We start from the raw sequence: 12,569 nt of genomic DNA, 5'->3' as shown, positions 1-12,569 counted from the left end.
ATTCCTGCTCAGGCTCAATCTGTTTGCCACAGTATGCTAAAGCAGGTTTAAAATATTCCCCCCTCCCGTGCAAATTTGTTCCACCTTGAAGTGGGTTTCATTATTTCATTTGAGCCTCGGCCTGACAGGGAAGTGAATCATTTTGACAGGCCCTGTCTGGAGCCTCTTCAACCCAACCCCTTGATTTGGAGTAATTTTGGAGCAGGGGGGAGGAGTAAGTCATTGTTGGCGTTTTGCAGCTCTGATGTAAACTAAGGTGCTTGGCCCCCATTGGCTGAAGTCCAAGGCTGTGGAGGAAACATGTTTAGTGTGGTGATGTGCAGGGAGGTGGAATTTTATCAGTGTTGCACCACATCATCAGCCTGTCAACACATTAACACATTGCCTTCGTTTATGGCATTGAGATACTATGCTGCTGTGTTCCTATAGCCCACCTACTTCTGTGTGTGGCCCCCACCCTACCTGATTTGTACTGGGGCTGTACAGTACTGTATCCATTGTACTGTACTGCATATTTGTGTGTATTGTGAAATGTGTTTTAGGCATGCAAAATCATGTGGAAATGGTGTTTTATATGAGTGGTGTGCTTTTTTTTTTTTTTTTTTTGTTAAATCATCATACAACTCTTGGACTGAGGTGAGGTGAGGTAGCTGTATAAGATTATTCAGTATCTCCCCTTCAACACCCTTATTCATGCTGCATAAACAGACCTCCCCACACAGGTTTACATGACATGATGTCCTTCTGATGTCCTTGCTATCCATATAGATCTCCTTCTGTGGACATTATCAGTGCAGCGGTAGAGGAGCCTTAGTTAGATGGAGGGTTCAATCAAAGCGTTTCCTCACATTTTCCCAATGTCTATGGGAGCGGCTGCATTGCATTTGTCTGGTGTCTAGTCCTCAATTCAAAGTCATCCAGGCCTATTTCCCTCTGTTTCATTTCCACAGCCTGATTGAAGTCTTCTAACAACCAAAGTGTTTTCTTATGGAGTGTTCCGCCAAGTATTCCTTCAATAAGACTCTACTTTGAACTTTGATTTTCTCTTAAAATGGGGCTTTTTTTCCCCCAAACGAATGCTGAGAAACTCATCAGCTCGGGGAGCAGGGCCACCATCATAAAAAGATATGGCCTGGAGGAGCACACTTTATGGTCAGCTTGCGTGGGAGTGTGTGTAGTACTTGCTTGATTGTAGTGTTTGTGTGTGTGCGCTGTTTACAGTACGGGTGGGGAATTTGTGCTCTCATGTCTATCTGTGTTTGTGTGTGTGTTTTAGAAAGTGAGAGTCAGGCCGAGGTTGATTATTGAATGTGTGTGAGTCAGTGCGTAGTCTCCCCCTTCTCATGCTCATTATCTTTGTATGTGCTGTTGTGGCATGATGCTGCCACTGTCATTAGTGGGCTCCTGAGGCACAGCAGTAGTTGCGCTCCAGATTAGATTTCTTGTGTCTGCCAGCTCTCTGTCTGGCAGATAGCCTGGCACGGCACTGCCCAGCTCAGCTCAACACAGCTTGGCCCGACCCAGATGGTGAAAACTCTCTGCCACAGCAACAACTTTGATTTGGCTGGCCTGTCCTCCCTCTCTGTTTTGCAGTTCTCTATACTTTTCTGGTCCAATGTGTAATTGATTGCAGAAACAAGGGTTTAATTCAGATTGTCAATCTAAATCCAGCATCTATCTTTTTTCTATATAGGTTGCAAGAGAAACTTTTTCTGTTGTGCAGTTAATGATTTTATGTCACGTAGGTGCAAATGAGTTCTGGTATTTTTTTTATTTTTTATTTTGTAAACTATTTCATCTTTAAAATATTTAAGCCTGCCTGGATGTCTTTCAGTCGTCCAATTTCATCCACACTCTACTTTTCCTAGCGGTAGGTTTTTTTTTTTTTGTTTTGTTTTAAGATAAAGACTCAGTTCTGTTGTGTTTAGTTTTGTTGTTCTGTAAGTTTATTAGTTACTTAACCCTTACTCTCCCAGGCCTGCAGCAGCAGTACAAAGAGTGCCAGGAATTGCTTGGGCTCTACCAACAATACCTTTCTCAGCAACAGGCAAAGCTCAACCAGTCCATTGCACAGCTCAGCCAGGCACCAGCCCACAGCAAGGTACTGTATGAGTAAGACTGTGTGCAGTAGGTTGTACATACAATTACTCATCTACTTTTACATATCTTGAACAGTAAAAATGCTGGTTGTGCTCTATATACAGAGAATAGCTGTAGTGGAATCACATACAACAGCACATTGTCCCATGGCCAAGTGCCATAATAATGCATAACAAATCACTGCAGAAGTTCATTTCGGTCACTGGCTCGATAAGACTGCAACATTGTGAAAATTCTCTCAAGGTGACTTTTTTAGAAGCGAGGATGCCTCTCTGGCTTCAGCCTTTGTAAGGACAGACGACTTGGCCAACCTCGGTGTCCTGTGGTGGCTCTGAATAATGTGTGTTTGCCTGCTCTCTGACCCTCAGCAAATTAGTCACAGTCTCTTCCCCAGTCAACTATGAGATGGGCTTTCCTCCTCATGTTTATCTCATAATCTTCCTGACCTTGACTTTGCTGTCAGTTGAAAATTGTCCTCTTAATCTTGTCGCCATGGTCCAGTTTACAGTTTTGAAGGATGATTTGCATCTGTGCTGCTATAAAGCTCAGTCATACCCTAACATTATGTACAGTATATACAAGCTGCACAGTGAAAGCAGCACATTAGCAGAGCAGGCACAGCTTGAGTCCTGCATCAGTATCTACACAGGGTGAGCTCAGGCACAGTGCTTCTGTGTAAGTCACCCACATTTTAGCAGCACTTAAATCCCAATACACAGCTGCTGTTGTCACTGTATGAGTGTAACATGGAATAAAATAGGCTTGAAAGCTAAAAAGATTCTTCAGGTCATGATATGTGCGCTCTTGTGGAACAACTGTAAACACATGGCGAAAGCTTTTACTGCAATACTGTAACAATATGAGTAAATTAGGTTGGTAAGTGCCTTCTAATTCAGTACTGGTGAATTTCAGTGTGAAGTCCTGCTCAGCTCTAGGATTTTATGGAGCAGTCTGACATTTTTGGCTGAAATACTCCATCAATTTTTCAAAGGCTTCCTAAATTTGCCAAAATGTGTTCATTGTCCTCTTTGTTCTCTGTCCAGGTGCTCACTAGTGAGGAAGCCCCCAGCAGGGCATCTACTAGTAGAGTTCATGGCTCACTATTTGATGGCTCATACCTCAGCCTTGCTGTAACTCAAGGACAGCAGCCTCAGCGGCACAGGAGTGGTGATGGGGGAAGAGGCACAGTCCAAACCTGTTGCAACCCTGCCTGTCTTTCCTGTGTTAGTGAATTCAGTCCAACCGATGGGCAAATCAAACAGCATCTGAGTCAGAAAAAGGAACGCAGGGAGCCAGACTCAGAGTCCTGCCACAGATGTGCGCAATGCCAAGATGGTGGTCAAAACAATGGCTGTGGAACACAGCAGCAGAGAAGTGATAATGCCTCCCATCTAGAGAATGGCTACCATAACACTGTAAACCAATGTGAATGTAAAAGGTATAGTCAAACTCAATGCATTATCTGTCATCCCACTTTAATACCTTACTCTACTTTAGTTTAGATTGTGCATTTTATTAAGGCAAACAAAAAGAATGCAAAGATGTTGTATAAATAAAACATATTTACATATAGGCTCCAGAGTGTGAATGCCATGCACTCAGAGGCCAAGGTACCCCTGACTGGGCCTCTGCTGGGTCAGGAGGACTGGGATGAGAAGAGGTACCAGTTACTACTGCAGAAAATGCAGTTGGAGATGGAGAGAGAGAGGCTGCAGGCACGGCTGACTGAGCAGGAGGAGAGGCTTAACAGACAGAATCAGCAGCTACGCAAGTCACATCTCGATTACAGCAGGTAAAATACATAAACCAATGAACTACAGTATATCTGGTGACACTGCTAGCCTTTGTGGGCAATAGTTGATAATTTCTTCAAGTTGATCACTGGAAAGGGCAGAATATGGAAGCGATACTGGACAGAGGTACCTGTTTTTAGTTTGTGTTTTTATGTTTCCTTGTACTTCCTCAATGTCTGTCATTGCAGACTGACAGAACATGTCCTTTCTCTTTTCCCATGTTCTTGTTAGGTTTCAACAAGCTACTCAAGCTGAGTTCAGCGACTCAAACACTAGGAATGAAGAGCCACAGCTGGAGTACCCCTCTCACCAAGATTTACCCTTGAGGTAAACAAAGTAGACTGGAAGACAGACCTCTATAGATACTGTATGTATCTATATGTATGTGTGTGTATATGTACACAGTCAGGTCCAAAAGTATGTGGACAAGAGCATATTTTTGTGTAATTTGGCTTCTGTACACCACTGCAATGGATATTATTGAAGTGTAGACTGTCAGCTTTAATTCAAGGGTTTTCACAGAAATATCGTGTTCACCGTTTAGGAATTACAGCCATTTTTATACATAGTCCCCATTTTCGGAGGCTCAAAAGTAATTGTAGAAACTAACACAAAAATATATATAATTTTTACTTTTAATACTTGGATGCAAATCCTTTGCAGTCAAATCAGTGCCAGAAGTCTGGAAACCATGGGCTTCACCAAATGCTGCGTTTTCCTCCTGTGAAATGCTTTGCCAGGCCTTTGCAGCTGCTTTAAGTTGCTCAGTTGGGCTGAGGTCAGGTGCCTGACTCTGCCATTGATGAATATGTAATTTCCTAGCCTTGAGAAGCCTCTAGGTTGATCATGTTTTTTTTTTTTTTTTTTTTTTATCCATCTGTACTATGAAACACCTTCCTGTCAGTTTTGCAGCATTTTGCTGAATTTGAGAGACAAATATAGATCTTTTTACATAAGAATTCATCCTACTACTTCTATCAGTAGTTATAGTATGTCACCAATAAACATCAGTGATTTAGTTCCACTGGAAGCCACACATGCCCATGTCATAACAATTCTACAATCATCCACTGTAGTTGTCTTCTGTGCTCCTTCAGGCCTTTTGGTGTTTCTGAGCAGTGCTTTGCTTCTTTTGGAGAATGGACCAAATTGTTGATTTGGCCACTCCTAAAGTTTCTGCTATCTCTCTGATGTGTTTGCTTTGTTTTTTAAAGCCTTTTGATGGCCCCCTTTACTTGCATTGACACCTCTTTAGACCACATACCGAGAGTTCCAATGGACAGCAACCAAATACAGATTCAACACTTGTAATCAGCTCTAGACCTTTTATCTGCTTAATTTGTCATGAAATAATCAGGGAACATGCTATAGCTGGCCAGGAAACTGCTTGTAAGTCAACTGTCCAGTTGCTTTTGAGCCTCTGAAAATGGGGGACTATGTATAAAAATGGCTGTAATTTTTAAAAGGTTAATGCAATACTTTTGCCAGACCCCTTGAATTAAAGGTTAAAGTTTACACTTCAATAAAAGACTGCTTCATTTCAAATCCATGTTTCAATCTGAAACATATTGAGCTTAAACACAAATCCTAAGGCGGAAGTGTTGCATTGAAGTGCATACAGATGTACAGGTGGTCATAATGCCCGATCAGTGTATTGTCTGTGGTCTGCAGTGTGCATGAAGATGCAGAGGTACATCCTGAAGAACAAAAATTGCATGAGAAACGCACACAACCTGTACCTGCCCCTTCCGATAGTGTGCACACACGTGGTGAGTTGTATTTTTAGTCCGACTCAAGCCTGTCAAGAGTTATATTTTCTTCAAACATTATTTTAGTGCTTTCATATGCATGTTAAGCTTTCCCAAGTCCACTTAGTATGAGTGTGTGTGTGTGTGTGTGTGTGTGTAGGTAAGATTGCTGGCTTTTTTTATTTTTTTTTAAGAGCCAAGTTGCTTCTTTTGGGCTTGTTTCCAAAGACCTGGTTGTTTGTTTCTCTGGCAACACTGATCATGGGGTTAATTACTAAAGCTGTCTTACTACTGTTCTCAGCATTGCTGCTTTTGCATCTAATATAACACACATATCTTGCATTTCTCAACAACAGAGGTTTTAGAGCGGTCTAGAAGAGACATAGCCACATCTCCTGCAAAGCCTCCTGCATGCCTGAGTAAACCCACCTCAGTGTCTGTGATCCAACAGACCCCGGATGCCAGGTAATACATCTTCGCTGAACATCAATGAAACATTTAATAAACATGTACCATTAGTTTCAATTGTTTATAGCACAGTGAAGCATAATAGTGCTATGTATAATTCTGGATATATATAGTAGGGGTATAGAGCCCTTTTCAGGCATGCAATACAACCCTGAACTTATCTAGACATAACCCAGAGGAGCTGCATGTCCAAAGAGTTGAACTAAACATTACATGGACTCTGCTCTGCCCCCTCGCTAGGATAAAGTCTGTGTAATGTCCACTTGAGCCCATGTGTGAATAGAGCAGGCTATTGTCTGGAGAATTCACACAGAGCTACTAGGCGTGTTGATGATGTTTCTATTTCACTGGCACAAAACTGGAAGAATATAAACATCAGAGGGTAAAGAAGAAGGGTCATTTACTCAAAAACAGCAACAAAAATATTCTAACTGTAATGTGACATTCCTCGCATAAACCAAACAGAGTATTTCCAGTAGATGACAGTGCATTTGACACAGACAATCTCCTGTTGTGTAAAAGGACATCCATCTCTGGACATTGTCCATAGGTCAAACGGCTTAGTAAACATTGAAACATTATCTAATCTGGTAATAGTATTTCTCGTGTACTCCTCTTAAGGGAATTGATATCTTTCCTCTAGTCATCTTATATTAGCATTATTGCATCACATAAATATAATTATAGAGTTTGTCTCTTGAAGATTTTTCTGGGCCTGTAGTTGCGTAAGTGTTGGAGGCTAAATGATGACTTTTCTTAGTTTAGCTAACTTTTTGAGCTGTGAGGAGCTAAATTAAGCTTTTTACTGGGCTAGCTAGAGCTGTGGCCAGCCTGTCAGGAGACATGCTGCGTTCCATTAGTCGGCTTAGCAGGGACCCTGCAGCAGGTGTAATTGAACAGACTTCAAGATCCACACACTGACCTCTCTTCTCTCTCTGCCACAGTAATGAGACGGAGAAAGCAAGAGTGAGGGAGAGATGTTGAAAGTGTGTTCTGTGGGTGAGTGAGGGGTGAGAGCACTGGATAAAGTAAGAAATGGAAGGCGGGGAAAGTTAAAGCAGGTTGAGATGGAAATGGTGAGAAAGATGTTTGAAGGGAGAAGGGTTTTGAAGACAGGAATGAATCGCTGAGTGCAAGCATTAGATTTTCCTGAAAAGGAAAGGGCATTCATTACCTTTTTTCACCCTTTTACATGGAACTGTAATTAACCTGACTGTGTGTTGTGCTCCTGTGTGTATGTGTTTGCACGTGCACATTTGCCTGCCTTTGTGTGACAGCTTCTAAGTTGCTGTGGATTTGTAAATGCTACAAAATATTAGACACTGAAAAGTACAGGTGGGAATCTTTGCCAAGCTCACCATTAGAGTCGATTCTGATTCTTGTCATGATTTGATTCAACGATTTTTATTGAAATAAAAATGAATGAATGAATGAATGAAGGAAAAAAAGGAAACAAATATATTTTGGCTCTTACTCTAATTTACTGTGTGTCAAACAACTGATTTCTGTCCTGTGCCCACCGAGCTGCTAATGAAGCTTAAAGCGGCAAACTAAGGTCTCGCACAACTTTAGATAAAAAAATAAGATAAAAAAATTGTCTAGAAGTGTTGTCTCCCTGCTGTATTAAACGCCACATTTCCATCGCCTGGTACTGGCTAAACTCGATTCAGCTCAACTTAGCTCTACTCACTTTTGATACCAGCTCCTTGGCTTATCACTGCGGATAATCCCCTCTCAGTGTAACTGGTTGTCATAGCAACACTGCATTACACTGCTGTTACGTCGTCAGCCACCAACACAATAACAATGGAGGACATCGAAGATATGCTGTTTGTGAGTCTTGGTATGTGGCTATTATTAGTTAGTACAGTATCTACAGTGGTTAGCATTAAATAACATTGCTTTCAAAAATGCTGCCTTCTTTGTTCCAGGATGTTTCGCATGTTGACGATGCAATTTCTTTGACCAGTCGCTAGTGTTTACACGTCACTGTTTGGTATTGCCTCTGCTCGCTTGGAACCTCGATGGGGGTGATACCAAAAATAATACCAGGTACTATCCCCAACATTTGACTGATGGAAACACAAATAAGGCGAGTCGAATCAAGTTGAGCCGGTACCAGGTGGTGGAAAAGGGGCTATGCCCCCACACTCCACTCTGCAATCTTCAGGCCCTGTGGTAATTTCTACCCATTTCCGGGCAGTGTTGTTAAAATCCGCACTGAGGGAGAAGTTAGTTAATGCAGCTTTAACAGACAGTTAAGCTAAATGGTTCTGATGAGCATTAATACCATGTACTTTACATACTGCTCGGTACTTAACGTTATTCAGATTAGCTCCATCTTTACTAGCTGCAGCATCAAATGTGATGAACACAATTAATTATAATCCAATAATATAAATGTGCCAGTCTGCATAACAAACACTTTTACCTTTGGTACCTCAGGTTATAATTTGGTGCAAATACTTTAGTGCTTTTATTTAAGTAGTATTTTGAATGCAGGACTTTTACTCAGAGTATTTTTACTCTATGGTGCAGCTACGTTTTTTTTCAGTAAACAATCTGAGTAGGATCCAGTGCTGGTTTTTGGTACCTGGTGCGTGTATTGTAAAGCGGAGGAGGAATAACAAAGCAGAACACTTGGTTGTGTTGTTGTTAACGTTACATCTGCAGCAGTGGAGAACAGGGTCTGTGCTGTAGCGTTACTACCGGAGAAAGCCAGCGTGATCGGGCACAGGTCTATAGAAATGAGGTGTTTTCTTTGGCCTACCAGTTTGACTGAAGTGCTGCAGTTTGTGTTTTTGAGCTGCTATTGTTTGTTACTACGTTCGCTTCTCCACTATGCTAATGTCAGTCTATTGGTGATGGGCTACCAAATACAGACAGTCCTCCACACTTGTCTTTCAAAACTCATTATCAAGTATTAACACATGCACAAATGATTTGCTTTTCTGAAGATGAGCTAATGTTACAACCATAGTTGTACAACACACCTCTTGTATGTGTGCGCTGTATGTGTGCTACAGTGGCTTTGCGGTTGTGTTTTGCCTTTTTTGTTCCATCAACAATATTTAAAAATTTGATTTTTAGCATTTGTGAATTAATTTTGAATCATGTAAGATATGAATTGTGAGTCTAATGTGAATAGATTTTATTTTTCTCCCAACCCTACTGAAAAGCAGTTTGTAACAGTGTTGTTGCTCGCCTTTATTTTTCAAAAATTATTAATTCTTAAGAGGATCCAATTTTCTCTTGAGTAATGTCATATTTTCTTCTGTTAAAGTCATAGTTGATTGGAGATAGAGTAGCTGTAAGCCAGCTTTCACATTCCTTATCCTAAGGGATAATGCTTCAGAACTGCTCAAAGTTTACAACTTCTGATGAGTAACTCTTAAATGAAGCAGTGTGTGGTCCAAGTTGAGCTGTGAGCTCCGACAGATGCCCATTAATTCCAGCAGGGGACCCGAGAAATCAGATCTTATTACCATCCATTTACACCTCCAAAACCTATTAAAATTGTTGGACTCTAAACTTAGCTTTTCTTCACTGCCAGTAATGAGGAAGTCTGTCTTGTAGATGTCTTTTGTGGTTTTCATGCAACATGTTTTTTCATGTGAATCCTTCCAGATAGTTGTAATTCTTTTTAATCCACTGATTTGGATTAGACATATGTCTTTTTTCTTATCTTATGTCCAAAAAATCAGTGAAAAACACAGCTAGAAAAGAAACTAAATCAACTGTATTAAATGAGATAAAGGCAATATTGCATGTTGCAGCAAAGTAATAAATTTTGTACTCCTTCATTTTCTTGTTATTAAAATAAATTTAATAACACATTTTTGTCATAAAATGCACCATTTCTCTCTGAAAATTGTTGCAATCATCAAATATTCTTGTGTTTATTTCTATTGTTTACATTGGAACAACACAAAAACCCTAATCTGATACATTCCACCCAGACATCCAAAAATGGACTAGACAGAATTACTGACACCTTTTCAAAGTCATTGGAAATAGTTGTATTTCAAGCATGTGATCGTCCTTTAATTTGTAATGAAATTCACCTGTAGCAACCAACAAGTGCTCACAATATAGATATCACACTTGCAACCAGTTAAAATGGAGAAAAATTGACTCAACCTTTGTGTCGTGTGGACCACACTGAGCATGGAGAAAAGAAAGAAAAGCAAAGAATTGTCTGAGGAGTTGAGAGGCACAGTAGTGGAAAAGCATGGACAGTCTCAAGGCTCCAAGTCCATCTCCAGAGATCTGGCTGTTCCTGTGTCCACTGTGCACAACATTGTCAAGAAGTTTACAGCCCATGATCAACTTCCTAACAAATTCAAGATGACCTGGGGCTGCTTTAGGCACTGGATGTCTTGACTGTGTGTGTGTGGCATTATGGAATCTGAAGATTACCAATGAATTCTGGGGCGCAATGTACGGCCCAGTGTCAGAAAGTTGGGACAATGACCCAAAGCAGACTGCAAAAAGCACCAGAAATGCTTTCAGACAATGTGCCAGAGAGTTCTGAAGTGAACAACAGCTGGGAGAAGGATCCCTTCAAATCTGAGACCTGGAGCAGCTGGCAGAAGAAGAGTTGGTCCAAAACTCCAATAGAGGTGGAAGAAGCTCACTGATGGTTACAGGAGGTGATTGATTTCAGTTATTTTGTCCAAAGGGTGTGCTACCAAACATTAAGCTCACGGTGTCAGTAATTCTGTCTGGTCTATTTTTGGCATTCTGTGCGAACTGTATCAGATTGGCTTTTTCCTACTTTTTGTGTTGTTCCAATGAAAACAAAAGAAATAAACATGAGGATACCAAAAAATTTGTGACTGCAACAGTTTTCTGGGAGAAGTAGTGTGTTATCTGACAGAAATGCAGGGGTGTCAGTATTTTTAGCTATTACTTTATCATACTGTTAATTCTACAGTAAATCCTGATACTTTAAGTTGTCAAGAGAAGAACTCTGTGTTAAATTGTTTTTCAGCAGTGCATGCTACTTTCATTAAAATGAATACAACTTGAGAAAAATAAACTTCCATCGGTGTGTAAGATGAAGCAGCTTCATCAGTAAAAAACAAACTTTATCCTACTGTAAGATTTGGCACATTACCTGAACCCATCTCTTTCACTTGGCAACAGCATGCCCCCCACGACTATCTAATCTTAACCAATTCTGTCTTGATGTGCAAATAACAAAGCAAAGCTGGGGTTAACCTTAAGTGAACTTCTCAATCCCATCTTGAATCCTGTGGTAGATAGTAATGAGATAGTTCCAGCGCACCCCGCACATTCATACCAAATCATTTCACATTCATATTAAATTGACATGCTGGATATATGGAGTGGCTATTACAGGTTTTTTTTTTTTTATCTTACTGGACTGTAAATGATAAAGGATGACGGGGCAAGACGGCTACCTTTAATGAAAAAGAGGAGTTAAATAAGAAGTGAAAACTATCTGGCCTTACATAGATAGAAAAGAGGCATTCTATCAAGATTTTATTGCATTCAGTTGGCTACATTTCTAACTGTCTTGCACTGGACTTAGAAAGTATTTGAATCCTTGACTACTGTTTATTAAAGAGGATGATATGACCCTTTTTGATTTTTACATATAGGCTCATAGATACAAAGAATCAATTTTGTCATTGACAAGGCTTCATGGTATGGATGATCAGTCAGCTTTCTGTAGTTACTCCCTAAGGATTCTTACTGTACTTACTAAGGTTGGATATCATTTAGTTTTTCCTGATTCCGGTGCTAAAACAATACTTTAATTGGTGCCTAAATGGTATCAGAACCCATTTAAGAAAGGAAAAAACATTGCCTTTCCTTCCCAGCTCTGAATTCCAAGCTCAGAGGTAAATGGAATGAAATGTACTGATATTATTACCATGTGATGTGCAGTGATGCATCTTTTGCCTGTATCGTCTGATTCACCAGAAAGCAAATATTTCAATCAACAGGCATTTAAGTGGCACCAAAATGAGGCACTAAAATCTGCATTGTGATTTGGTTTGGTAGATACTGATTGTATAGGAACTGGTGCCATATTGGCACCGGGCTTTGGTACCCAACCATAGTACTTAAAGTATTTGACAGTACTTCAGTGTTGGCATTAATGTTGGTCTCTAGATGCTCTCAGCATTATTCAGCATCTTTTGCCCAATGTTCCTTTTTATTTTTAACACAATGGCAGAAACATGGGGTTCTTTTACTGTGTCCATGCATTTTCATGTATGCATGTAGAATAAGGCCACGTTCACACTGCAGGCTGAAGTGGCTCAAATCCGATCTTTTTGCCCAAATGCGACCCATATCTGATTTCCTTATGACAGTGTGAACAGCACAAATCCGATTTTTTCAAATCCGGCCCAGGCCACTTTCATATGTGGCCCTAAATCGCATACATATCCGATGTTTTGCAATGCGACTTCAGTCTGAACGGCCA

At 40.5% G+C, this 12,569-nt stretch overlaps 1 protein-coding gene across 5 annotated transcripts in view; it reads left to right on the top strand.

The window, feature by feature from the left end:
- Window positions 1-12,569, top strand: part of kiaa1328 (KIAA1328 ortholog) — a 20,845-nt gene that overhangs the window by 5,027 nt on the left and 3,249 nt on the right. For 4 of the 5 annotated variants that reach the window (XM_020592593.1, XM_020592591.1, XM_020592589.1 and 1 more), the window contains exons 6-11: window positions 1,977-2,101; window positions 3,144-3,538; window positions 3,674-3,892; window positions 4,125-4,220; window positions 5,544-5,662; window positions 5,998-6,106. In XM_020592593.1, the coding sequence (XP_020448249.1) occupies window positions 1,977-2,101; window positions 3,144-3,538; window positions 3,674-3,892; window positions 4,125-4,220; window positions 5,544-5,662; window positions 5,998-6,106 (1,063 nt within the window). The remainder of the gene's footprint in view (window positions 1-1,976; window positions 2,102-3,143; window positions 3,539-3,673; window positions 3,893-4,124; window positions 4,221-5,543; window positions 5,663-5,997; window positions 6,107-12,569) is intronic. The other variant, XM_020592590.1, reaches the window with a different exon arrangement.

This window comes from Monopterus albus, unplaced genomic scaffold (genome assembly GCF_001952655.1).
Source record: "Monopterus albus unplaced genomic scaffold, M_albus_1.0 scaffold18.1, whole genome shotgun sequence".
In the NCBI taxonomy this organism is placed as follows: domain Eukaryota; kingdom Metazoa; phylum Chordata; class Actinopteri; order Synbranchiformes; family Synbranchidae; genus Monopterus; species Monopterus albus.
This window is presented reverse-complemented; position numbering and strand designations above follow the sequence as displayed.